The sequence below is a fragment of the Spea bombifrons genome, chromosome 1 (genome assembly GCF_027358695.1).
Source record: "Spea bombifrons isolate aSpeBom1 chromosome 1, aSpeBom1.2.pri, whole genome shotgun sequence".
Lineage (NCBI taxonomy): Eukaryota > Metazoa > Chordata > Amphibia > Anura > Pelobatidae > Spea > Spea bombifrons.
The window spans coordinates 32,077,803-32,104,603 of NC_071087.1; the positions used below are offsets into that span (position 1 = coordinate 32,077,803).

The following is a 26,801-nucleotide window of genomic DNA, read 5'->3' on the forward strand; positions in this document are numbered from 1 at the left end:
ACCACAACACAAGATTGGCAGTCATTTTACAGCATTTAAACTCAAAAGGGTTTATGTGGATTATAATCCCAGAATTAGATATGTGCACCTTATGAATGAACCTATAAATAGTGCTCAAATCTCTTTCTGCTCATTTTTAGATGTTTTTTTTTAACCGTTTTAATATCTTAAATGATAAAGCCACATGTAACTCAGAGTGGTAAAATACATATAAATGGAAATACAAAAACATTATTTATTTATGCATATAGATAACTGGGTATATATTTTTTTAAAGAAACATAAAACATTGGGTAAAGGAACTCAAATATGTTGCAAGCTTTTAGTATAGTCAACAGTTTTCATTACGCAGTTAACTAAATAAAAAAAGTATAAAGCTTAAGGTAACATGTTTCTCTGTCTGTTTTTTCATCTAACAAACCTGATATTGAGATTAAAATTGGATAGGGTTTAGACAACAATACATAAAATCAAAGCTGTTGCATTTAAAACAGATACATTATTTTCTGTGTTTTGGATTACTCAAAAAAATACATTGTTTGATTTAAATACATTACTTTTGTAGCACTTTTTTTTCTGTGGGAGCACATTTTTCTATCTAATATATATGTATATTGTAAACAATCCACCCTTGTCTACCGTTTTTATTAGAATCCCATGGATTCCATCATGAAAATAATTTTTGAAAGGTTTGTGTAATAATGTACAATCGCTGGTAACTCGGGGTTACTGAAGATCGAACAATGAGATTTATTTCTTTTTAACATTCCGCTGATGTGGAATAAATGTGTGTAAATATCCATTTTTCTGAAAACCAGTGACCTTTCTGTGGCTCCTTCTCCATAGTTGGGAGCTGACTGTGATACACTTAACTTAAGCTAGTGAGTCATGTTGACATCTAGGGACACCTTGAACAAGGCATTCTCATTCTATTCTTTTAGATCACAGCAAATGATTCCTCGATGCAAGACTATTAAAATATTTTTTTGCATTACATTACTTGTAATTATAAAATATTAAATGTTTTGTAATGTTCATCTTGAATTGCTTGCGCGTGAACAGCTAGCTGTGCCTTATATGCAGGAGTTTCCCCTTTGCTCATACTCACTAACATACTTTATGTTCCAGTGGTCATTTTCTATGAAAATGTTAGTAGGTGATTACACTATGTTAGTAGGTGATTACACTATGGGAAGTCCTGGTCTTCCAAAGTGGAGGCCTGTGATCCAGAACAAAGCCTACTTGAATTCCTCCTCTTATTTAGTATTAAACTTCCCTGCTCAGTCTAGACTGGATTTATGCAATGCTACTGGCCAACATGTCCATCTGATGTATATTAGCTACATTGCATACATCTGTAGCCTAGCAAGACAATGATGTCCTTCCTACCTTTGCTATCCTTTTCATAAAACGAACAAAGTTGTCAGCTGTAATCTCCCTTCTGCTCATTGCCATTATAGTAACACCTGGCGGAATAATTTATATGTATGATACATATTATGATATATAGAAATTCTGATTGTTACATACCCCAGCTTTTGCAGTTACTATGTCTAAAAAGAAAATGTTGATATCCCAAAAGCTTGCAGTATAACTTTACCTAACCATTAACACCATTAATCACTTCTGCTACTTATCATTTACTTATCACTTAACCATTATATGGCTTACTTAGTTTCTTGCTTTCTTTCTTCCTTACAGAATAAAATCAATCACAATTTTGAGTTGCAATAATATTTTTTTAAAAATATCTATTTTTAACCCCTTAAGGACAATGGGCGGTCCCTAAACCCATTGAAAACAATGCATTTTGAGCCTATATACGGGCTTTGTCATTAAGGGGTTATGTTTCATTTCTGGACCTCACAGAGATCATGTGCTTAAAGTATGAACATATATACAAATTCTATAACATATATTTTTTATACATTTGTAAAGTCGTCAGATTTTTTTTAAGGCTCTCATCTGTATTTTTATTACAGATTATAAACCAGTCTCTGTTTTTGTGCCTCATATTTCCAAAGGCAATAACATAAATACAAAGGATTATAAAAGAACAAAGAGTAACAGAGTTAAACACATACCCTAATCTATGTATTTTTTAATAGGATCTATAAGCAAAGTTTTTTGTAGTTTCCATTTTTAGTAGGTAAAGAGTTTTAAATTGTGTATAAATAGTTAAGATATTTGGAAGCACTGCAGGAATGACATCAAATCAGCCTTTATACCATCATTTAAAAATCCATAGAGTATGGGATTTAGACAACATGACACCATGCCAAGCAAGTGACAGATGCAGTAGACTAATTTAAAATGTCGATTGGAAATTAGATTGGCATTAAAATCAGTTACAAGGTGAAAGAGGTGAAGTGGCATCCAACTGACAGCAAAAGCTAATATCAATATTGTTAGCCTGCAGAAAACTCTTCTAGATCTCTTTTTTATTCGAGATATGGATTTAGACACAGAAATCATGTTGTGCAATTCAGAGTTTTCCTCTGGTTTCATTTCAAAGCAAATGGGCACTCCTGGCAAGTACACACTAGATGGAATTGTGTGGCTCCTTTCCGTCGTTGAGGTTTCTGGGAGGTCCCCAGTATTACTCTCTTGATGCCGTCTAGATGCTGGGACAACACAAGCTGATTTTTTACTGTATCTTCTTCTGTTCTTTCGGACAAAAGAATAACTCCACCTCTGACTGCTGGAGACTGCTTCAGACTGATTGTTTCTAGGCTGCTGAAGGGTTAAATTTATCATTTCATTTTCTTCAATTTTAGTACCTCTGTTTGGCAGCCTTGAACCTATACTTCTGCAAACGCTTGTATGACTTATGGTTAAGCAAGACAAAGGCAATACGTATTGGACAAGTAACAAAGAAATAGTGAAGGCAATTCTATATGAATCAGATGGCCACGACTCTATGCACAAATAACTGTTGATCAATGATTCTAAATTGAATGCCTCCCTCAGATTTATAATTTTATGAAAAACAGGCAACGGAGAACATATTGTAAATCCAAGAGTCCAGACAGTTGCGATTAAAAAGTATCCATGGTTTGCAGTTAAGTTCGAGGACAATGGATTTTTGATCATATGATATCTAACCAAAGCAATAGACATGAGCATTAAGGTTGATATTAGAACAGACACGCATTGGAGGAAAGGCACAACATGACACATGACTTCCCCAAAAATCCATTGGTCCAGCAAGACACAAGTAAGTGTGAAAGGGGAACAGAAGAGTACCACTAAAATATCTGAGAAAGCCAAGTTTCCAATCAGATAGTTTATTATAGTCTTTTGTTTGCGTTTTCGGAAAATAGCCAAAAGAATAAGTAGATTTCCCATAAATCCAAGTAGACTTACAAATGTATACAAACCAATAAGAAAGTATCGAATGTCATCAACGCTGCTGTTGTAGTCGTCCCAAACGGGAAAATCTGATCTTGTAGTTGCAAAAGTGCCATTTTCCTCTTTAATGAAAGTTCGGTTACTCAAGTCCTTTATGTCCAAATCCATTTTCCAATCCTGATTGCAATTAGAGAAAAAAAACAATTAGCAAGCCAATTTATGAGATTCTCAGATGCCTGATTTATTTAAAATATATCATTTAAAATAAAAAGGAAATGAAATTTAAGCAATAAGATCCCATACTGTTCATACCTATCAGAGTACCGGTTTAGAGGACATGGTATTAAAAAACTGGAAGAACAGCGGCATTCTGTTATTAAGACCTTATTATTGATGCCAATATTAAATCACAATATATTTGATCAAACTCTGAGATTTTTAATTTTCTTAGAATAAAATATTTTATTAGTAAATATTTATTAAAGGGGTTCAAAGAGATAAATAGATTACTAACAAATATTTATCTCAATCAATTTCAAAATTTCAAGACGATTGTCTGTAATAGGTTAATGGGAAAGGGATTGAAAACTAAATAAAAAATAAAATCTCAAGAGTGGAATACATATGTAAAAATGATTAATAAAATCATTCACAATTCATCACTAGTTGAAACACATGAGAAAGTAGTTAAAAATATTACCTAGTAACAATTACATTGGCTATTATGCACCCAGCGACCACCAACTTATTACATTCATGTACTGTATGGTGGCAATGCAAAAAAGGCAAAGAAACTTTGGGATGTGGCTTTTGACCTATTAAAAAAAAACAGATAACATATATTTAGAGAAAAAAAACAGAAGTAACCTTATGACATCTTTAAAATAACTGCTTTTGACAACTCACTGCTTTGTTGTGGCTAAAATCACTATTACAAGATTTCTTTTGATAAATCAACTAAAATGGCAGTTGTCTGTGGAAATAGGAGTTTTGTGGAATACGCTCTAGTAATACCGCAAGTGCACAATCCTTTGCGCATATCATCTTGTGCAATATCATTTGTATGACTTGATTTGCGTGATATGGTTGGTGCAATACGTCTGATGCAATATGCTCTGTGCGATATGTTTTGTGTAATACTCTATGCACTTTTTGCTTCACCCAATATGTTCTGTGCAATATATTATGTGCAATATGTTTTGTGCAATATGTATTTTATTGTGTACTTCTGATCACTTGCTTTTGTAGAGCTATATGTTGTCACATCTTAACTGACACATATAGACAGGGAAAATGTTAGCTTATATATTATTTCATACATAAATTTAAACACTTGTTCAGGGAAGGAAACACTTTTTCCTCTTAGTACCCAACAAACTGTATTCCAAAAGAAACCATCTATTTATCGTAGGGACATACCTAGAGTATTTGGCAACCTTTGATACCCCACACAGACAGATGGCAGTACAGCATAACTCTTATCACTATATACTGAGCCAGACACTGATTGTGGTACAGCCTAACTACGATCACCATATACTGTGTCAGACATTGACGTTGGTATAGAAAAACTCCCATTTACTATATACTGAGCCAGATATTGATGGTGGTACAGCATAACTCCAGTCACTATATGTTGAGTCAAACACTCATGGTGGTGCTCTATAAATAACATTGTATAATAATATGGCATTAATGTGCAGCAATTTGGAGAATGTCCTTAAACAAAATGGGTATTAAGTGCTTCGAAAGGATTATCTACAAATAAATAATCAAAATTGTAAATCTTACAAGCAAACATCCAAGAAGCATAGAGGAGCAGTCTCTATAGGGACAAAACTTCTCTTGTCAGTGGTTGCCATTAAGTGCTGTCCAAACTATGTAATACTACAAATTTAAAGTGCACTTATTTACTTAGTACAGAATCCTGCAGGTTCTGACCAAACATTAATGTACCTAGAACAACTGATGACGTTTTGAAGGCAAAGCATGGTCACACCAAATATTGTTTTGATTTAGATATTTCTTTTGTTCACTCACTTTATATTTTGTGAAATGATTTAAATAAATGATTCATCTAGTTTTAAAAGTTTCTTTACTCTGCATTTTTCACACCTGCCTAAAAATGTTGCACAGTACTGTATTTTATCAGAGATTTAAAGTGTTGAACTTTTTGTTCACAGCATTCTCATACTGCTAGTGCTCTTTAATTTTAGGTGAACGTTTCATTTGAATCCACAGTTCTGCAATTAGTTCATTGTTGCCTAACTTGTATTTCACTTAGAAGCTTTAAAAAGCATTGCAGCATTTTGTATCTACAAAATGTGAAAAACAAAGTCTCAAGTGTTCGAAACAGGCTACAGACAATGTATTATGTGGAACTTTTTTGTACAGTCACTATCATTGAAATCATGTTTAGAAGTCCACTTCTTGCACTCAGTTATATAATGACCAGGTTAGGTATACTACATTATATATATATATATATATATATATATATATATATATATATATATATATATATACATACACACATACCTGGAGCCTTCCCTTGCGGGACACGGCCAGGACTGCCCACTGACGTCAGCGAGAGGTCCTGTGACGTCAGTGGGAGGTCCCGCTGACATCAGTGGGTGTTCCCGCTGACGTTGGGGGAGTTCCCTCTGATGGCGACAGGAAACACTCCCATTTAAAGGGAAAATGGGCAGGGAGTGGGGCGTGTCAAGACCCCGCTCCTGCGACTAGGAGGATTCGGGTCTTGACCCGGCGAACCGGAGAAGCGGTGCTTCACCCGCCAATCTCCAGGCAAACCCGGAGGGTTCCCAGGTATGTATATATATATATATATATATATATATATATGTTACCTCTCTCTCATATAGATATATATATATATAGATAGATTGATAGATAGATAGACAGATAATGTGCAGGGTAGGCCATTACATCAACTCCAATTTTGCAACTGACTGGCCCAAGCAGGGTTTGTATGATCAAGTCCAGGATTTTCATGAAGCCTTCAACAGGTGCAGCAAATGGAAGACTGTTGATGGGAGAGGAAGTTCCTCTTGTGCTACCAGGGCAAGTAGAGCCTGACCAAAAATCCCTGGCCCAAGTGTGGCATTATCTGCATGGGTTAGGTGGATTTGGCAAGGCTGCAGCCCCGTGGACCTGCTACCCTAGGGCTATTCCTAATTGGGCTAGGCCATAATACGTTACTGCAACCAATAATTTTTTTAAGCATGTGGTTCCTGCCTAACAAGCAGCAGGTTATTGAAAAATGCTAATATAGTGACTTTCTTTTTTTCAAACTGCCAGTCTGTATTTCTTTTCTTGTTTCGGTGTTTGAGAAACAGATGTTGTCCTTAGTTAGTATAATGTACCTGTACACTACTTCACAGTGAAGTATATTAGAAATGTATTTAAATAACCTTCAAAAATTCTTTCAGCTTTGCACAGTAACCAGGCAACAATCCTTTCAAGTTTACATATGAGCTCAAAGAAGGATGGCACCAGATTGTGTACTTTGAAGCATTGTCTGTTGTGATATCTCGAATTACATTTCTGACAACAGCTAAAATATCATCACATCCCTAAAACAACCCACTAGAGAATAGATACAAAAATAACTTTGATTCTCAATGGTTGAACAGAATAGGCAAAAATAGGAATTTACAAAAAGGCTAAGATATTAAATACCAACATTTTACTTTCAGATATAAATAAAGCCGACTATACTGAGAAATAATATATAGCCGTATCACCACGGCATTTACCTTATCAATCAGACATTAATATATATAGAGAGGATTTATCCTTTTACATGGATAGTTATAATCCTTAAATTCTTGTGAAAGCAGCAATCGTGCTCAAACCCTGCAGTTTTGGCAAGTAAAGCCAAGGGGCCCTATGGGCCCTGCCCCTTCTACACTCACTCACATACACTTACCTAAAGCCTGTCTTGAGCTCTGTTCGCAGATAGTGCAAGCTACAACACTGCTACTATGGGGTCATTTAATGTAGCTTTACATGACACTACTGCATTCCTATCTACCACCAGAATTTGAACCGGCCTGGGATAAATTACCCCCTGCTCCCAAGGCGATACCACCCCAGTCAAAGCCTAAACTCAATCCACACCTCAGTACAGAGACATATTTCCATTCTAAATTTCTAATGTATTCTCATCATTCTAATTGGTTTACCATGTCTATTTTTCCTTCTTCTGATTTTAAAGGTTTAAAACATGTTTCGTAAAGCTCTTACAATTTCTAATCCTAACTATTAATATGTATCATACATACCTTTTTATGCTGTAAATGTTCAAACTCATTTTCCTACATAACTCACAGAAAAACAAGGCATCTCAGAATGAAATGTCCATATTTTATCACATCTGTACCTGCACCATCTCCTAATTGATTGTAAGTTCAGGGTCCTCTTCTATTCTTATGGAGAACAACACATTTCTTTTAAATATGTAATAATTTTTTGTTGTAAATTAAGGCATACTGGATGACTTTACAAACTTGATCAGTAAACAACCTGTAATTTATAATCCGCATTCAGTTTTCCATTGTTACTACTCAGACTTTGTGCTCTAGTACAATAAGCAAATATTACTGTTTTCTTGTTTTTCTACTCTGTGATTATCTGATTTTGATTGAACAACATATGGTTAGGTTAAGAAAATAAAATTATTTTTTGTATGTAAATATGGTTCATTTGGTAGTTGAAAAAACAATTTATTCCATTGGCACAAGAGCATAGAATATGACTATTGCTTCATTCTCATTTTGCTTCCATAACACATATTCCTCAACTTCATCCCTCAAATTAAAATATAACTTTGATTATATTTTCTATTTATAGAAATTAGAGTTAACTGTACTTTTAATGTCAAGCTTAGTGACATTTAACAAGCACAAAAAATGCTGCTTAATAATCCATGACAGATATGACACTTATTATAATCTTGCAGTAGCAAAGCGGTGCCCTGTCTTGTACAGATGAAATTAGTAGATATTCTTTGGGAGTTGCAGACCCAGTAACACGTGTGAGTGTGTATAAAGTGGTAAAGAGGGAAATCTGTAGACTTAAAGTCCAGTGTGTTAAGAAACAACATAATTATCTGCCTCTTCTTCAAAATCAAAAAATCTTGAGACATAATTGTGGGTTCATGTTATACAGACCATGTATACTTCTAAATGTCTTATGCATTTGCACCCCTTTGCCAAGCATATTATTAGATGCAACCTCACAAGACACGTATCATGCTATATGGTCAAAAGTAGAAAAAATTGCCAGTTTTAAAGAAAAGTCTTCCACAATGACTGTTGCTGTCTACCCTTTTTTGCTAGACTCGTGAATTTGGATTTGTGAGAACTTATCCAAATTTGCTATTTTCGTCAGTTTGTACGAATCTCTGAAAATGAGGCCAGACCCCCAAGAGACAGAAGAAAAGCAAAAAACTCAAAAGTTACAGCATCATTTACTCCCACTCTCTCAAACTCTCTGAATGTCTCCCTTCCTTTTCTGCTGACCACTTCTGCTTCCGTGGCTCACAGCTCCGCTGCCATGTCTCGCGCATTCTTGTTCTTCATCTTCGTCTCTCTCTTCTTTCTCTAATATCTTCCATCTATCCCTGATTGGAGGGTCTGAGTAGAGGACGTCACCAATATTGTGCCCTAAATTAGCCTTGTGTGAACTTCAGCCAAATTGGCCAAACTTCTGGTGATGTCCTCTCCCCTGATTCAAGGTTCGGGAAGAAGACATTACCGGAAGCTCCACTGTTTTGCCATTAGATAACCTTGTGTGAACGTCTGTCAAAATGGCACAGCTTCTGGTGATGTCCTTTCCCCCGATAGGAGAACCAGGGAGAAAACATCACTGGAGGCTACACCATTTTGGTTTGCTGGGAGATAATGTCTGGAAATGCAGAGAGCTGACAAAGAGATAAGAAAGAAGAGAGAAAAAAAAGCTAGAAGAAAGGAGAAAGGAGAACAAGAAGATGTATGAGAGAGAGTGAATGAAAATCAGATTGTGAGAGAGTGAGAGTAAAGAGAGCGTCAGAGAGAGTGTGATAAAATAAAAGTAAATGTCTGAATCGTTTTTGGCCCATTTGCACATGTTTACTGTTTGCTGCATCACCAGATTCCTAGTCCTCGTTACCTTTATGGCATTACCATTTTCTGCTTTGTTACTCCTTTATCTATTTCCTACTTCTTATAATCATTTCATGTGAGGAAAACAAACTAGTTTACCATTTTTGTTTAGAGATGAGAATTTTTACCAACCTTCTTTTACTGCTTGAAATTAAATTCAAACTTGGTGATTTATAACATGGGAAATGAAGCAAATCATTGTTTTTATTCCCTATGTTGATTTTGGATTATCATTTGTGGAAGACAACATACGATAAAACTGATATGATAAAATTGACAGTATCAATGAGTGAGCACAATTTATAACACATGGTAGTATTTAATTAAATACAGTATCCTTATTTGGAGAATAATTACCTCTAACAACCGAACAAAAATCGAAAACAAGTATTCTAGGTTATACAATGCACCTAATTTTTTTATTTTTATTAGATGATTTGTTAGCATTACATTGTTTGTTCAAGATATATTTAGTTTTGTAATTTAAAAACATCAATCTTGATATTTTTTCTGTATACGTCTGTTCCTGTTTACCTTTCCAAAATAGATTATAGGACCTTGTAGACTGTTAGGGATGATTAACTAGTGGAGAGATCTTTCCTAGCAGCTGCATAGGCCTCTTGGTCCATCATACTTTTCAAATCTCTGTCTCCTTTGCAGATCCTGATGTCTGTTAAGGGAGTCATAAGGACAGCTTTTTTACCACCAGTCTTCCATGAATATTAGCATGTTCCTGTGTTCAGTTCAGGCGAATATTCGTGTACATTCTTCTTCTTCGTTTTTTTCTTCGTTTTTTTTAGAAGGGGTTAATACAGGGTTAACGCAGTACGCAGCAGCTTTGGCAGCAGAATTTTAAAGCTCCGTACAAGCAACTCTATTGGTCACCCGCAGGGGCCTCCTCTACCATCAACCAATAAGGTGCACTTGCTTTTCATTGGTTGATGGCAGAGGAGCTCCCTGTCGGCGACCAATAGAGTTGCTCGTACAGACCTTTAACTCCTGACAGTGAAACTCCGTCTGGGGAGACCATTGGTTTCCCAGCTCCAGGAGTTAAAGGTCCGTACGAGCGACCAATGGAGTTGACAAAATGTCACTATATAAATGCTTGTTACAGAAACCCAAAGGTACATAATGTGAACAAAAATTCATACGTACAAAATATATTTTGTTTGCTCCATGGTTTCAATTTATCCAAATAATATGTACTTATACTGATGTAAACTACTCTAATTATTTAATTTGGTTTAAAAGGGTCACCCTCTGAAGTGGCATATAAATCATCATAAAACTACTTTCAATAATAATCAAAAATATTTCACGCTATTCTTTATTTCACCACAGGGACTTACTCTAATTGTATATACTACTAAGAATTCTTGACAAAAATGCATTATTAAAACTGATTTGAAGAAATCAATTTTGTAACATTATTTAATGTAAACATACTCTGTTCCAACCACAGATGGATATAATTGTTGTTTTTTTACAGTCGCAGAGGTTTAAATTAATTGCATATTACATCTTGATATATTATGACTGAATAGATTTACTGTTCTGTGGCAAGTGTGCAATTTTGTGGTTCAACAAAAAGGAAATTCCTATCATTTTAATTTGCAAAAAATGAAAATTTCTTTTAACCACTTAACAACCAATGACGTTCATTAAATAAGCTATGTTTGCTTTTTTTTTTTGCTTATTACCAGCATTTCTCATCTGAAGGCTAATTAACAGCCTGTAAGATTTACCACTGTTGCTTTCCTTTGGACTAGACCGTTATCCAGCCAACAGCCAGCCCCTTCAGGGTATTTGAGCAGCAAAGGTTCACATCCTCCTTGCCCTTGTGTTGTTTCTGGCTGCAAGTGCATTATCTTGTCTTCCTGATTACTTGTGCATGACCTGGCTTTCCGTGATGTCCCGCCTGGCTCCTGACATCTGGCTTGTTCCTGACACTGCTGAACTCCGTATTCCTGAGTACCCGTATTGGTTTATGACCCCGGCTTTTTTTTTCATATACACTACTACATCACGATTTGCAATAAAGGTGTTTTTTGCACTTTACCTTACACAAGGGCCATGAACTCAGAAAGTGCAGACAATCCACCAAACCACTTTACCAGGCTGGACAAGGTAGACCATGGATCAGTTTGAGTTAGCTCTTGAGACGTTATTGCTTCATACTGCACATCTGGCTCCACCATCTCAGCTACCCACAGTGCAGGCTGCCCCTATAGCTGTTGCCGCTTCCTCATAGTCCTCCACTGGTAACTCCAATGTTGCTAGAGGCATGAATGGGTCTGCCCTGCTTCCTCTGCTTTTAGGGGGGGAGACCCTAATTAGTGCAGAGGTTTCCTGAACCAGGTCGGTTTATATCTGGAGATGGTACTTCTCCAGATATATACCGACCTGGTTCAGGAACAGGTCTTCCTGTCTGATTGGAGTAAGGTGGGCTTTGTGATTTCCTTACCCTTGGACAGGGCCTTGGCATGGGCTTATCCCCTTTGGGAGACACAACCAACCTCTGCGAAGAACTGAGGCACGGCCATTGGGGGAGCGGTGCGTGAACGCCGGCCCCTTTAACTTCATGAATGCCAGCCTCCACCCGCTGCCCTCACCGGACAGCAGAGAGTCAGAAGCAGTGGTAAGTCGGGGGGGGGGGTGTTATATGGGGGCATAAGGCTTTTCTGGAGGCAGAGTGCCCCCTTATATGGCTTTTAACCCCCTTTATGCCACTCTGCCCCCCAGAAATGCATTATACCCCCTATATGCCACTCTGCCTCCCTGATATGCCTTATACCCTCCTATATGCCACTCTGCCCCATGATATGCCTTTTAACACCCTATATGCCACTCTGCCTCCAGAAATGCCTTATACTCCTATATGCAGTGGCATGTCATGGGACATAGTGGCATTTAGGAGGTTAAAATGCATATCATGGGACAGAGTGGCATATAGCGGGGTATAAGGCATTTCTGGAGGCAGAGTGGCAGATGTTCATAACTGGGGGGGACAGGTTGGCAAATAAAACTCAATCATAGCTTTTCTTAAATATGAATTCATAAATTGCATAGAGCTGCGGAAAGGGCTAAGCAGGCATTTCAATGATTCTTGTGGTGCTACATCTTGTACCATCAAAACAACTGGTCTATCTGCTACCTTGGGCAGAGTTTGCTCATAATAGTGCAGTCTCGGTCGACCGGCTTTCACTTCCCAGGAGATTCCGGCACTGGAGCAGTATCCCTAGCAAATCCGTTCCAGATGGGTGTAGGTCCAAGAAGCACTACAACGCTCACAATAATCTCAGGAGTTCCAGGCCTATTTTAATCACCTACCCGCGCCCTCCTACTAGGTCAGGGAGAGGTTCTGGTTGTCCTCCAGAAATTTCCACCTCCGGGTGCCCTCCGAGAAACTGGCTCTCTGTAGGGCCTTTCGGTATCCTCTGATGGGTGAACCCTGTGGCCTATGCCATGGACCTTTCTTCCAATATGAGCATCCACAATGTGTTCCATGTCTCGCTGCTGAAATCCCTGGTTTGTAATAGTTTCTCTATGGCCGCTCCTTAACCCCATTCGGGGAGAAGTATGGGTACCCTGTCTCAGAAGGTGATGTAGAGTGAGACACTATGGAAGCCTTCATAGTGTAAATGAGTAGGTTCAAAAGAGGTTTCTGATCTCCCCACCAATCCATTGACCTGCAGTCCTAGATGAGCCTGATTACATGATAGGATGATCTGACCCTGGAAATGCAGGGCAGTTACTTACTAAGAGCTACTGCCCTAAGCTCAGCCTAGGCAGGAATATGCCGTTGTACCTACCAAACTGGGTGGTGTTTCACTCATAAGCAGGACTCCATACATTGATTAATTATAAGTACATAATAGTATCAAACTTGCCAATAATGAACACAGAATGTTAAAAATATTCCAAGCAACAAAAAAAATAATCAATATTCAGTATACAACTGTAGTAAAATATATTACCTCATGTGTTTTCAATAAACCTATAAATAGTAGATGTAACTCACTTTTAAATAACAAAGCTAGGTTATTATCTGTGATCTGTGTGAGTTTAGAAAACAATTCCTTTATGCCACTAATAAGAATCAGTTTTAATTCTAATAATAAAGAAATCAGAGAAATACACAATGTTAAAGTTACAGATGAACCGATTTAATTGGGTTCTTATGGAATCAATTAAGAGAGTTCTTTAATACTAAAAAAATCTGTGCGTAATTCCCTGGGCAACTGGCTACCAGCTGTCCTGGCCAATGATTCCAATTGTGGTCTGTGTGCAATTTTTCCTCTATGCAAATTCCTCATGTGCAAAAGAGGCCAAGGAAGGGCTGTCCCCTGAACTACATTAAACATCTTTTGTAATTTTGTAATTTTTGGTATTGGTAAGTATGATGTTACTTACCCCAGAACAACTAGAAGATGTTAAATCCCCCATTGTCATAATTAACTAGCTGATATGCCCATCATAAGGATATAGGTAGATGACGAAGGTCACCAAGAGGGCCCAAGCTGAGGATGCATATGGTTAAATCCAGGTCTACAGTACGTGGCTGTACCAATCATCACTCTGAACAATCTTCATTTATTTTATCTAATCATTTTACATAAACTTTATTTAAAAAATATATTGATCTATAAACTTTTTTATCCATCTGCTGGAATATTCTATCTCTTTCTTTTTTCATCATAAAAAAAGCTGGTTCACTGGGGGACCAAAAAGTGCCATGAGTTGATCTTTGGGACTCATCAATAATTTTAAAGGGCTAACTTGGAACTTCATATACCAGGTAGCCACTAAATTTTAGTGAACAACAGCTTGCAGGCTAGTAAAGCCAACCACCAAACATTTATATCTGTATTATTACTTGTGGTGATTTCCACTTTTTATATATTATAAATATTTTACAGGTAACATTTAAACATTAATATGGTTACTACTATGAGGACAGGCAAATTACTAGAAAAAAACAGCTGCTTTTGTGGTGATTTTTTTTCTAATCTCTATTCTTAGTCTTTAATCTACCTTTGCCTTTTGTTTCCAAGGTAACTGTTCCACCATATTTATTTATAATGTGCCATGCAATTTTCTCTTCAGTTTTTCTCCCAAACAAAAACAATTTGTTACGGCCACTACGCCAATAAACGTTCACATAATAGTAATTCAAAGACCGACATTTCCATTCTAAATATATTTTATGACAATTACAGAAAAGTTGCTCTCCATTTAACACACTACTACTTATATGGTTTATACCTCTCCATGACCAGGTACCTTAATAACATACTTTCCATATTTAAGAAATTCATACTCTTATTTTTGGTTTTATTTTTATTTTTTTCATTTGGATTTCTGTGTCTTAGTAAATGTCTCCTTGTTCCTATAATAGGATAGTAATGGCATAAACTTTCTATTTTTACTGTATATATATATATATATATATATATATATATATATATATATATATAAACACTGCTCAAAATAATAAAGGGAATACTTAAACAACACAATGTAACTCGAAGTCAATCACACATCTGTGAAATCACACTGTCCACTCAGGAAGCAACACTGATGTACAATCAATTTCACACGCTGCTGTGCAAATGGAACAGACAACAGTTGGAAATTAGCAAGTTAGGACAATTAGCAAGACACCCCCAATAAAGGAGTGGTTCTGCAGGTGGTGACCACAGACCACTTCTCAGTTCCTATGCTTCCTGGATGATGTTTTGGTCACCTTTGAATGCTGGCGGTGCTTTCACTCTAGTGGTAGCAAGAGACGGAGTCTACAACCCACACAGGTGGCTCAGGTAGTGCAGCTCATCCAGGATGGCACATCAATGCGAGCTGTGGCAAGAAGGTTTGCTGTGTCTGCAAGCATAGTGTCCAGAGCATGGAGGCGCTACCAGGAGACAGGCCAGTACATCAGGAGACGTGGTGGAGGCCGTAGGAGGGCAACAACCCAGCAGCAGGACCGCTACCTCCGCCTTTGTGCAAGGAGGAGCACTGCCAGAGCTTATTAACATATTTTAACATTTATCTTGAGCTTTCTTGTAATGGATTTCAATTTCTTATTCTCACACATTTAAACTGCTTGTCCGATGAGCATCTTGCTCATTTGATCCAATTCTCCCTTATGTCCCCTTTTTTAGTTTGTCATTCATGTCTTTCCCTACCTATGAAAAATGTGCATCTCCCAATTGGCTGCTGCAATCTGTGTTGTAACCTTCATCACCACCTTCATGCAAATTACACTCAAAGAAAGTCTCACAATTTAAGCCGTACACGTACATGTCTATTCTTATGTATGTCTGTGGTCTGATGTAAAATTGGCTTTTTTATTGGAGTCATAATAGTACTTTACACATTTATGAAACACTTTGACAAAAATGTGTTAAGCCTTTATCATTTAGTGTGGTAAAGCAGATGCCAAGTCTTAGTTCACCTTTTAAAAATCCAGTCATTGGATCATCTCAACCTTCTTGCTTGCCAAACATTTTGTATCTGTCACCAATTTATTTTATAGTATGCTTTTTTTATCTCCTTTTAATTATTTTGTAAAAAGTCAAATGGACAACTGGGCAAGGTAGGGAAAGCATCTGTATCTAGACACCACTCTCTGTGACATGGCTTGGCAAGTCATAGTTTTTATGACACATTTAGTCAAATGTTCTTTACAATGAATGTTGCTGCCTTACCCCATAGCTAGGATTTTGTCCCAGAGACCTATAAAGAAATAAGTAATCATTCTCATAGACTTACATCTGTTGTTGAGTTGGTCTGTGCCTTTTTGACACTCCTGAAGTTAATGCAAACACAAACACCCTCATGCTAACACATACACACTTACACACACACAATCATGTTTACACACACTCCTTTTCACATTTGCAGATACACACTCATAGTAACACATGCATACTCACTCTAACATTCATGCTCACTCATTCGCTCACTACCTTACCTCATCTTGCCCACTGCTTTTTTTTTTCTAGTGGCTCGCAAACATTGTTCACGTTACGTGACCTCTGCTATTTTCCTGCCTCCGTCAGTGGGATAATTTTACACTTGGTATCACTCATATTCACGGTTGCATTAAAAATACCGAAACAATTTGTTTATGTTATTTTTAAATGAACATTGTAGTATTATTCAAACAAAAAACTTTACAGCCCGGGTGATGATTTTAAGTAAACATCATTCGAAATTCATTTTTAGATAATAAAAAGTAAATATCATATTGAGCCTACCACACTGTTTGTAAAAAGCACAGTATTAAGGGGATTGTTGGCACTATATCCTTATTGATATGATAAGGAAAAGCCTCCATCTTATGCATTTTCAGCTAAACATTGATATGTTGAAGAGAACTGTTCCTGTGAATTCTGGTAATACCTGACAGCTGCAGGTCTCAAAAACTGATGAAGGGAATGTGGAAGGCTTGCGGTAGGCTTAATGTCACACACATTTCATTTGGCAGCTCCTCTATGGCTACAGGTCAATGTTACTGTTTCAGAATCTCCTTTATAACAGCCAGCCACCATATGAACATTGATGCAAGTAGGAGCTTGGATTTATGTGTATGGAAATGCACGTGTGTTTATAAATATGTGGGGAAATCTTTGTATGAATGCAAGTGGTTGTGTGTATTACACACATCTAGGTAACAGGACCCCTGAAAGAGTTATTATCACCCTACATCCCAACGCGCCCCCTTCGAGAGCTGTTAAAATAGTTAAAACGCGTCAAAACATACCGGTATAGATGGGGAAGAAGGCCCTCTTCTTGAGAGCATACAATCTATGACGTGGTTGAGGGGGGAGTGAGACAGAAAGAGAGGACTACACGCGTGAGCCTCTTGTGGTGAATCAGAAGTGTTGAGGCCTTGCAAGAAGCAGGTCTAGTGTTCCTACCATAAGCTGTGACAATAACGGCATGTGGAGCTATTGTCCTCTCAAGTCAACTTGCCCCTGATTACCTGAGTATTGAAAGGTGGGAGAGTGCCCCTTGTCCCTGATCTTGATCTAGCTCTATTGAGAAATACACAGTACCTGTGAGAACATCACTCATGTCCATGACCCACTCATCAAATCACATTATAACATCTGTATGTATGAATGTTTGAATGTGTATTTGTATTCACAACAGATGTAATTAGCTTTACCGCACAGTATAATAAAGGGAATGTATGAATACAGTCATATAGTAAATACAATATGTATGAATACATTAGAAAGTGAATATCGTGACCTCTAGAGCATGCTGCCTGAACATGTCTTTATGGTGATTGACATATATTTGTAATGTTTATAATATTACACAATAAGGTTGACTGGCATAATGAATAAATGGTATTTTAACCCCTTAATGACAAAGCCCCTACATGTACGGGCTCAAAATACATTGTTTTCAATGGGTTTAGGGACCGCCCATTGTCCTTAAGGGGTTAAAGTATCCATTTTTGGCTTTTGCTGATTTTAGTAAGGCCTCTTGTATGATTGATTTCAAGAAACAGTCACTACCTTTTTGCCCTATGAAAAGATTAGATTGTTATACAGCACAAGACAGAGTGCTAAAGTTCCTGTAACAATATAATTAAAAAGAAAAATCAAATGTTTTAGTTTAATAGAAAGATAAAAAGTGGGTTGCAGATATGATAATATTTTCAGGTTGCTTCAACTACATGACTTGCACGACACATGACAACAACATTCTTTATGACTTGTACTCGCATGGATTCAGGTTTGTATAACGTGCTGGGCATGAAGCACCAAACGCCTCCTGGCACTCCATAAGTAAATGCAGCAATGTATGTGAGTCCTAATAAAATAACATGCACAAGTAAAAAAAAGATTAGTTTGGCCAGTGTCGGACTGACAATTGAGCCATTTCAGAACTGGGAGTTTTTGATACTTTAATACCCTAAGCTTTTTCTTGCCATTTTTACCATATGTTGCTTTAATCAAGATTCCCCTTTTCCATATTGAATGTACCCACCTAAATTTGACATCTATAAGGCTTGCAAATAAGGCTTGCTTTGGAAACCATAGAAACACACAAAACATAATAATTATTAGTGATAATATGTAAAAGCCTATATTAAAATGAAAAACATTTCTTTTTTTGCAATTTAGCTTAGCATTCCTTCTGCACAGTAGGTGCCACTGCTAAACAACAACCCAATTTTTATGTTCTAGGGGGCCCACATCCATTCCTTACATATTACGCAATAGTGTGTTATATTTAATACTATTGGCTTAAGTGGTTTGGGGGAAGTGAAGAGGGGCTATCATTTTTTCACTTGAACTGAAATCAGTTGTCTATGAAGAGCAGTTCGAAAAAGGGGGAAATGGACACTATTTACTACCTACGCAAATCCAATGTGTGTAAGTAACCCGTAATGTAATGCACAGTTAATTACAGTTTCGACCAAAGTTTTAACAAATTGCATTTGTGCCATTATACAAGTAACTTTTAATTTGTTCATCTGTTAAAAGTTTAAGTGTTAATTTCATGATTTCTGAAACTGTAATTCATACAGAACATAGTAAAGAGGTGCTGATGAGTAAAAATTCAAAATTTGGTGTTAATCCTTCAGGGATAACTAATTATTATATTGTACCTTGACCAAAATGTGATGTTATAATAACTATGCTATGAAGCTAACTGCAATAATATGCTCTTTGTTACATTTCAAAAGGTGTCTGACCTCACAATTAAAACAGTTCACTGGAGAATCAAATTAACAAAGCTGATTTACACTTACATATGTGAGCAGATAATGAATAAAATGTAACATATTAGAGGGGGGGAAATCTAGTATTTATGCAGGATAAAATGCAGTGTAAATTGAACACATTTCTGTTAAGTGGAATTAGTAAAGTAGTCTGATGTGGAGGAAAAATAATCTTGAAGGAAAATAAAAAAACACCTTTGCTGATATAATTTCCATATAGGCACCAATATGTTAAGCACCATTAATTTCATGCAGGATGCACCTTTCCTATATGTTATATAATGTAGGTTTTGGAGTTTTGCACCCAGTAAAGCATATTTTTTACATTGTCTTGAAATTTACATCTCAGACCAAAAAAATGTATTGTATGAGAGAATGAATTGCATTTGAATGTAAGAAGAAAAAAAAATGGGAGCTACCCATATTTGTAAGAAGCAGCACTCCCCATATCTCTTTTTTTTTTGGAGGGAAACACTGTGTAAATATTACTCCTTTCTGTGTAACTCCCCCGAAATACACTGAAATTTACAGGAAAATGTATGTAAAATAGTGAGTGAAACATTTCCTTATTTCACTACTGTATGCTACTAGCATTTGGTCTTCACACAAGCTCACCACAGCCACATCATTTAGATAAGCACTTACCCTAAAGCATGAAGGACACATTGTGAGACTTTTATCATTATTCTATGCACATAATTCATACACAAATACATCAAAGCTGGAGAAGAGAGAAGACAAGCCATCCTTACCATGCTACATTTACAATGGCCCACTCTATCAATAGCGCAAGTTATTAGGCAAAGTCAATAGGACGTGCCCCGCTGTGATTTTGCTACTGTACCTTATATAAAGAAAGGGGAAACACAGGCTAGAGTTATCCATTTTTCAGATCATAGATATCTGGATGGGTTTATATATATATATATATATATATATATATATATACCGTATTGGCTCGGATATAGGCCGCCCCCGTATATAGGCCGCACCCTAAAAGTTTGGTGCTTTTTTAAAGAAAAAGTTTTTTTTCTTTAAAAAAGCACCAAAAAAAAAACATGCTGCCACTCTGTCCCCCCCCGAGATACGCTGCCGCTGTCCTCCCTCCCCGCGATACGCTGCCGCTGTCCTCCCTCCCCGAGATCCGCTGCCGCTGTCCTCCCTCCCCGAGATCCGCTGCCGCTGTCCTCCCTCCCCGAGATCCGCTGCCGCTGTCCTCCCTCCCCGAGATCCGCTGCCGCTGTCCTCCCTCCCCGCGATACGCTGCCGCTGTCCTCCCTCCCCGCGATACGCTGCCGCTGTCCTCCCTCCCCGCGATACGCTGCTGCTGTCCTCCTTACCGGAGCAGACTCCCGGGTGTCTTGCGGGGCCGGCGAGGGACATCTACGCAATACGCGTATGCAGCTTCCGGTACCGGAAGTTGCATGCGCGTATTGCGTAAATGTGTCCCGCCGGCCCCGCAAGACACCCGGGAGTCTGCTCCGGTAAGTCGGGGGTGGGCAGAGGTAAAACGCTTAGATAACCTCCCGTGCCGGCACCCCCCCCCCCCGTGGGAAGTGCTGGCAGGGGAGGCTGTCTGAGCGTATCGGGAAGAAGGATGCAGGTTCCCTGCACCGCTGCGGGGGATCTGTATCTTAACCCCGCTGCCTGCCCGGCGCCCGGGACTGCATGTCCCGGGCGTCGGGCGCTAGAGCCCGAATATAGGCCGCACCCCCACTTTAAAAACTTAAAGTGGGGAAAAAAGTGCGGCCTATATTCGAGCCAATACGGTATATATATTTAGGGCTGTGGGAGCCCAAGCACCAGCATGAAGCACAGTTGCTTGTTGCCATCATGAAGATTAGATTCCTTCAAATTCAAAGGGTAATTTAATCCAAATATCAAAGTAAGCATGTTACCCCCAAACTCACGCTCAGTATAGCTAGCATTAAAGGTATTATAGCAATGAATGCTCATAAATAATACATGCAGCAAAAGCAGAACATGTAGCCTTTTACTAATTAGCATTCCACTCACTTGCCTCAGCAATATCTCCATGTTTTCAGTGAACTTAGTGAATCATAATGCATCCATACTTCATATAATTATCGGTATGCCATTTGCATTAATTACTGGAAAGGTAATGTAATAGACAAAATAAGAGTTGTGTAATTATATACCTTTCTAGAAATCTGACCCAGGACTAAAATGAACTTGTTTACTGTGTACTTTACACTGCTTAGGTACTTGTATACATACATATAGAAATATTTATGGCATGAACACAGTTATACAAAAAACATGCTATCATTGGTTACAGATTGTAATCTAGTAGGTGTTGCATCAACTATATGGTTTTTTGGGTATGTATTATGGTGAGATCTGGCTGCAGCGTGATACTTGGAATTTACAGTATAATGATACAATATGCTAAATATAAACCATAGGATTGGATGGGAGATAATCTTTTGCCATTCTATGAAACATAAACCAAATACAAATGTAAAATTGTGTCACTCATATGAATACAGTCCTGATTCAATATATCACTAAAGATTAGAAGAAAGTGCTGTGATTGCTTATTAAATCTGTTCTTGCTATTGGGATGTACAGATTGAGGACTACAAACTTCAGTGTGAAAAGTACAAACTGCACCTGCATGAATGCTTCCTAGATGACGGCAAACATCTCAGTGCATGACACTGAACATGTATGAAAAACTTAATTAAGCCTTGCAGTGCCACTTACGGTGTCAGGGGCCATTCCATTAGCCACATTACTGAAGAAACTGAACATTCATCCATCAATAACTCATTCCTTTCACATAAAAGAAACCATACTCTACTAATGTAATAGAATTACTGAACTGTGGGTGGCATCACAATGCTTACACAATATTTACTTATGCAATGTTCATGTGAGTAAATAATTTCACAAGATGCATCTATCTGCAAGTAAACAAATTTTTTCTATTGAAATTCACTTTTTTTTTAAATGAAAGTAATAAAAATAACCTATATTTCTTTTTATGTCTGTTACTTTAATATTTACACTTAAAGCACATCACCACATATAACCTTTTTCATACAAAAACCCACTTATTAGTCAGTAGTATGTTTCATTCTAAATATCAGTCAGAGGCTTGAAAGATACTGTAGTAAAGGCTGATTTGTTCATGCTTTCACATAATTCATCTGAAAAGCACCCCTCCCACCCTCCCATTTTCATTTTTCATAAGGCTAAAAGATGAATTATTCATATAGCATGTGTTAATGCCAAAAAAAGAAATCATATAGAGGGGCACATAATTAACATAAACCCATGCTAATCAATGCAAATATGCTAAATAGGATCCCATCCCTTTTGGAAAACACTTTTTAATTGTTATCTAAACTACATATTATCTGTTTTCTTTAATGTTGCCTTATCCAGTGTTTAAAATGTATGCAGTTACATATGTTTCTAGCAAGCCTTGTCATTCTTGCAGGAGATAGAGAGCTATTAACAGAGGAGTCAGCACCTTGGACAGATCTTTAAGTCTGCTTGAGTGTTTAAACGTGTTCTTCAAGTTAATTCGACTATCATGCAGGAGAGGAGTTTCATGTTGGTTGGGTATAATCAAGATATGACAAGCTGATACCAAACTGAGCAGTGTTTAAGGGTGTATGTCTTATTTAACCCAAGCCCCTCGGTACAATGTGGTAAGGTTTCAAAATGTCTTATTGTCAATAGTATTTGCTCTCTCAGACATTTCTTCAAGAGCTTTTGTTCCACTTTATGGAGCTCAAACTAGCTGCCCTCTGCTCCACAAACCCCACGGGGAAACAAAAAAGGAAATATTGAACATACCTTAGGTCATTTAACCACCTGGATACTGTTTGCAGAAATAAGTTGGCTGGACTAGATGATTGTGAATGGTTGGTGTTAATAGATCGAAAGCCACAAAAACAGAGATGTGAAGAAAAGGATCGGATTCTGTGTGTTTTCTTCTACCGAGGTAGCGAGGCGTGTTGGATGGATCTAGGGACGCCCCTTTAAAGATGAACTCCACCTAAGCCAATAGCCCGTGGCATAAAGATAAATAGGTTGTGTACGGCAAGTGATCCAAATGAGCTGAACTTAGCGCTATTAGCAAGAACACAGCAATCACTGAACGCTGGCAAAATATGAAGTTTACTTAGCCCGTCAGTGCTATGTCCCACAATCTGCTTCTTTGAAGGTCAGTGCCATCTTGTGGCTATGCATTTTTTCCTACTTAAAAGATAGTGGCTATAATCTTATAGGAAATAGAGATAATTCAATATGAGCATGTTCAATTATTCATAGAGGACAATAAACTGCACATAGAAGAATCATCTCTAAAATCAGCAGATATTGACACTTCATAGAAAGAAGTAAATTACATCTTGTGCTCCGGGGGTTGCTGGAGATCATATGGTACTGAATAAGTATTGGTCATAATCTGCTGACAGCTGTTACTATTACATTCAAAACTATTACTATATTGTATTTATATACATATAGAGAATATATATATATATATAGAGAATATATATATATATATATATATATATATATATATATATATATATATATATTATACATACAGAAAATGTGAATTACATTGAGAGACTGCAAATGTTTCAATTCAAAATACATTTTACACGCAACAACATTCAAACCCACTCGTGTACACACACATTTTTATACGTTGCTCACACACAAAAACTACACGTCATTACAAAATGCATCCCCCACATCATGCTGTTTGCACATGCAGATCTTTCCATCGAATGGTTAGGAGCTGTCACAATTGTTTCAGTGGATTGGATCACACGGAGTATACACATGGTATTCGTTTAGTCTATGAAATCAGCTGGGGTGTTCATATTTGACACAGTATGCACTTTAAAGAGAAATCCAGTCTGTTGCAAGCTGTTGATTCTTCGAGATAAAAATGTACAGAAAAATGTATTTCTCCCAAATTGTCCTGTACGCTTTGTTGCCAGTAGGTGGCGCTGACTATCAAATATCATTCAGACACTTAGGTAATGCAAACTTCCCCACACTTAAAGATGTTCTCTGTTCAATCTGCATTTATCTTGTGGTTTTATATTTAATTGCTATTCTCACAGGATTACTAAGCAACACACCCCCAGATGGATAATGTGAAGGTGATGGGTTTGCAGCCAGCAATGTCAGATCTGAGGCTTTGCAGATCTGCATGTGATGTGACTATAATAAGGTGGAGCTCAGCTATAGGGGGCGTCCCTAAATATTCCAGACTCTTTTCAGTTTCAGGCAGAGGATTTACTGGAGATGTGCACCATTCCTTCTTTTCTGTCTGTACATTCGTTCGCTTATCTCTCGTCCCATCCTCTACGTGCAGGAGAAAACAGCAGGTGATATTCAGGCAAGGTAAAGTACAATTACACACACTGAGCGCTCCTGTGCACACGTTTTACTGAAGCTCGTGGAACTGTGCACACATTTCACCAGGTTTAAGAAGATGTGTTGGGTAAGGGCATGTTAAATACATCAGTATATACATTATATTGTTACAATGTGGCAAAAAAAAGTATCTTGTCTCAACAATTGGGGTCACTTGTGATCATATGGAGAAGATACTGCAGCATGTTCATAGTAGTTGTACTCATGAGCTTGTAAAGGGTTTAGACTGGGTGATGGAAATGAGTTCTAATCTGGTTTTGCTTGAAAGTCTCAGTAGTCTTAGTGCAGAAAGCCACTCACCTGCAGGATGTCTGCCGAACCAGTATGCTATGTTTGCACATAAAAGATAGTTTTGCAGCTATTTGCATAGTATTGTTCATGTGAGATCATTGGAGAACCTAGAGGTAAAAGCTGGAGGTATTCGGTTTTTTTTTTTACAGAGAACATGACGCCAGAGAAAAGAGCAGTGTGTGAATTCAGATACCTGTCCATCACACAAGTGTGTTTTTTTCATGTCTTATATAATGTTTATTGTGTATTCAGGGAACACTTAAACGGCCAGAATACAGCAATCACTTACAATTCCTCTTCTCTTAGTATTTTTTAAGCTTTATGTAAGTAAATGCTTTTACAGAATGAATTCAAATTGATTGTTAATTTAAAATAAATTAAGTTGTTTCTGAGATTTACTAATTCCATTGCTCATTTGTATGCCATTAGCTATAATGCACACTGAGTGTAATTGCATTTCATGCATACAGCATTTATGTTACATGACAATTGTTTTAAATTGCATATTCAACCACACAACACTTTATATTTTTCTCTATCTGTCCCTACTCCCTGCTCTCCCACATAGAAATGGGCAATGTTGCTGTGTGCTGAACACTGGTAGTGTGTAACACTGGGGCAACTGACACACACAAACCTAACACTGAAAATGCTTTTCTGCACATAGGTTCAATATCCAATACAATTGAATGTCTGAAAAGGTTTCAAATGGACACTAGTTGCAGCTAGAACACTAGTTCAAAATGGGACTATCCTGAGAAAAATTCACCTGAATACAGATATGAATATTATTTTTCTAAATGTATCCCATATATATCCCAAGTCATACAAATGTCAGGCACACAATATGCTTATTCATTTTTTAACTGGGTTGGCATATGCCTAGTGGCACATGTGGGCAATGACCCACTTTGATTTTAGCTCTGATCGACCCTTGGAAAGGTATGATTTTAACGGTGTTTCTCTTTCACTGTATTCCTTCATGAAAAGTTTTAATCGCCAACAACTGTCATATACATTAAATATTATGAAACTATAAATACAATAGCAGAATATGGTTGGAACACACTACTTATCAATTATGTTACTAAATATACACACATTCTATTATTTCCCCCTTTTTGTAAGGTAAAGTATGTTTTTATTAAAAAATATATTATATATATATATATATATATAATAAAATAAATATATAGTACAATGCAAAGGAATGCTTCAAAAATAGACATGTCATAGTGAAAGAACAGAAGCATCTAAATCAAATCAATATTTGGTGTGACCGCCTTTTGCCTTCAAAACAGCATCAATTATTCAAGGTACACTTGCACACAGTTTTTTAAGGAGCTCAAGTAGTATGTTGTTCCAAACATCTTGGAAAACTCAGCCTTTTAGTGAACGAACTGCCTTCTGCTATAGCCAAATATTTTTGCCACTGCCACTTTTCTGCAGCCCAGTTCCTGTGTTTTCATGAATAGTTGAGTCGCTTCACCTTGTTTCCACATCAGAGATATGGCTTTTTTTGGCCACATGTTTTCCACGAATACCACTTCTGATAAGACTTCTCTGGACAATATATGGGAGCACCAGTGTCTCACTATTATCTGCCAATGCTGAGCTGATGGCACTGCTTGTGAAGGGGAGTAAGCATGATGTATCTTTGTTTTTGACTGTCCCTCACCTATTTTTATTCCTCCTACACAGCTGTTTGTGTTTCATTTAATTATTGTGTTTCAGCCTATATACTAAATAGATGATCATTAGCACCTGTCTAGTTTAATTGTTTAATCATACACCTATCTCTGACTTTGTGCAATTGTATC

General features: G+C 37.3%; 1 protein-coding gene across 1 annotated transcript; it reads right to left on the reverse strand.

Annotated features, from left to right (window-relative positions):
* Positions 1–1,961: 1,961 nt before the first annotated feature.
* Positions 1,962–23,377, reverse strand: NPY5R (neuropeptide Y receptor Y5). The gene is made up of 2 exons (XM_053460053.1): positions 23,089–23,377; positions 1,962–3,528 (listed from the first exon to the last, which is right to left on the reverse strand). The coding sequence occupies exon 2, from the start codon at positions 3,517–3,519 to the stop codon at positions 2,179–2,181; it is 1,341 nt and encodes a 446-aa protein (XP_053316028.1). The 5' UTR covers positions 3,520–3,528; positions 23,089–23,377; the 3' UTR covers positions 1,962–2,178.
* Positions 23,378–26,801: the final 3,424 nt, after the last annotated feature.

Excerpts from the sequence above, each read along its gene's own strand:
- NPY5R (XM_053460053.1), bottom strand. The coding sequence starts at position 3,519 with ATGGATTTGGACATAAAGGACTTGAGTAACCGAACTTTCATTAAAGAG.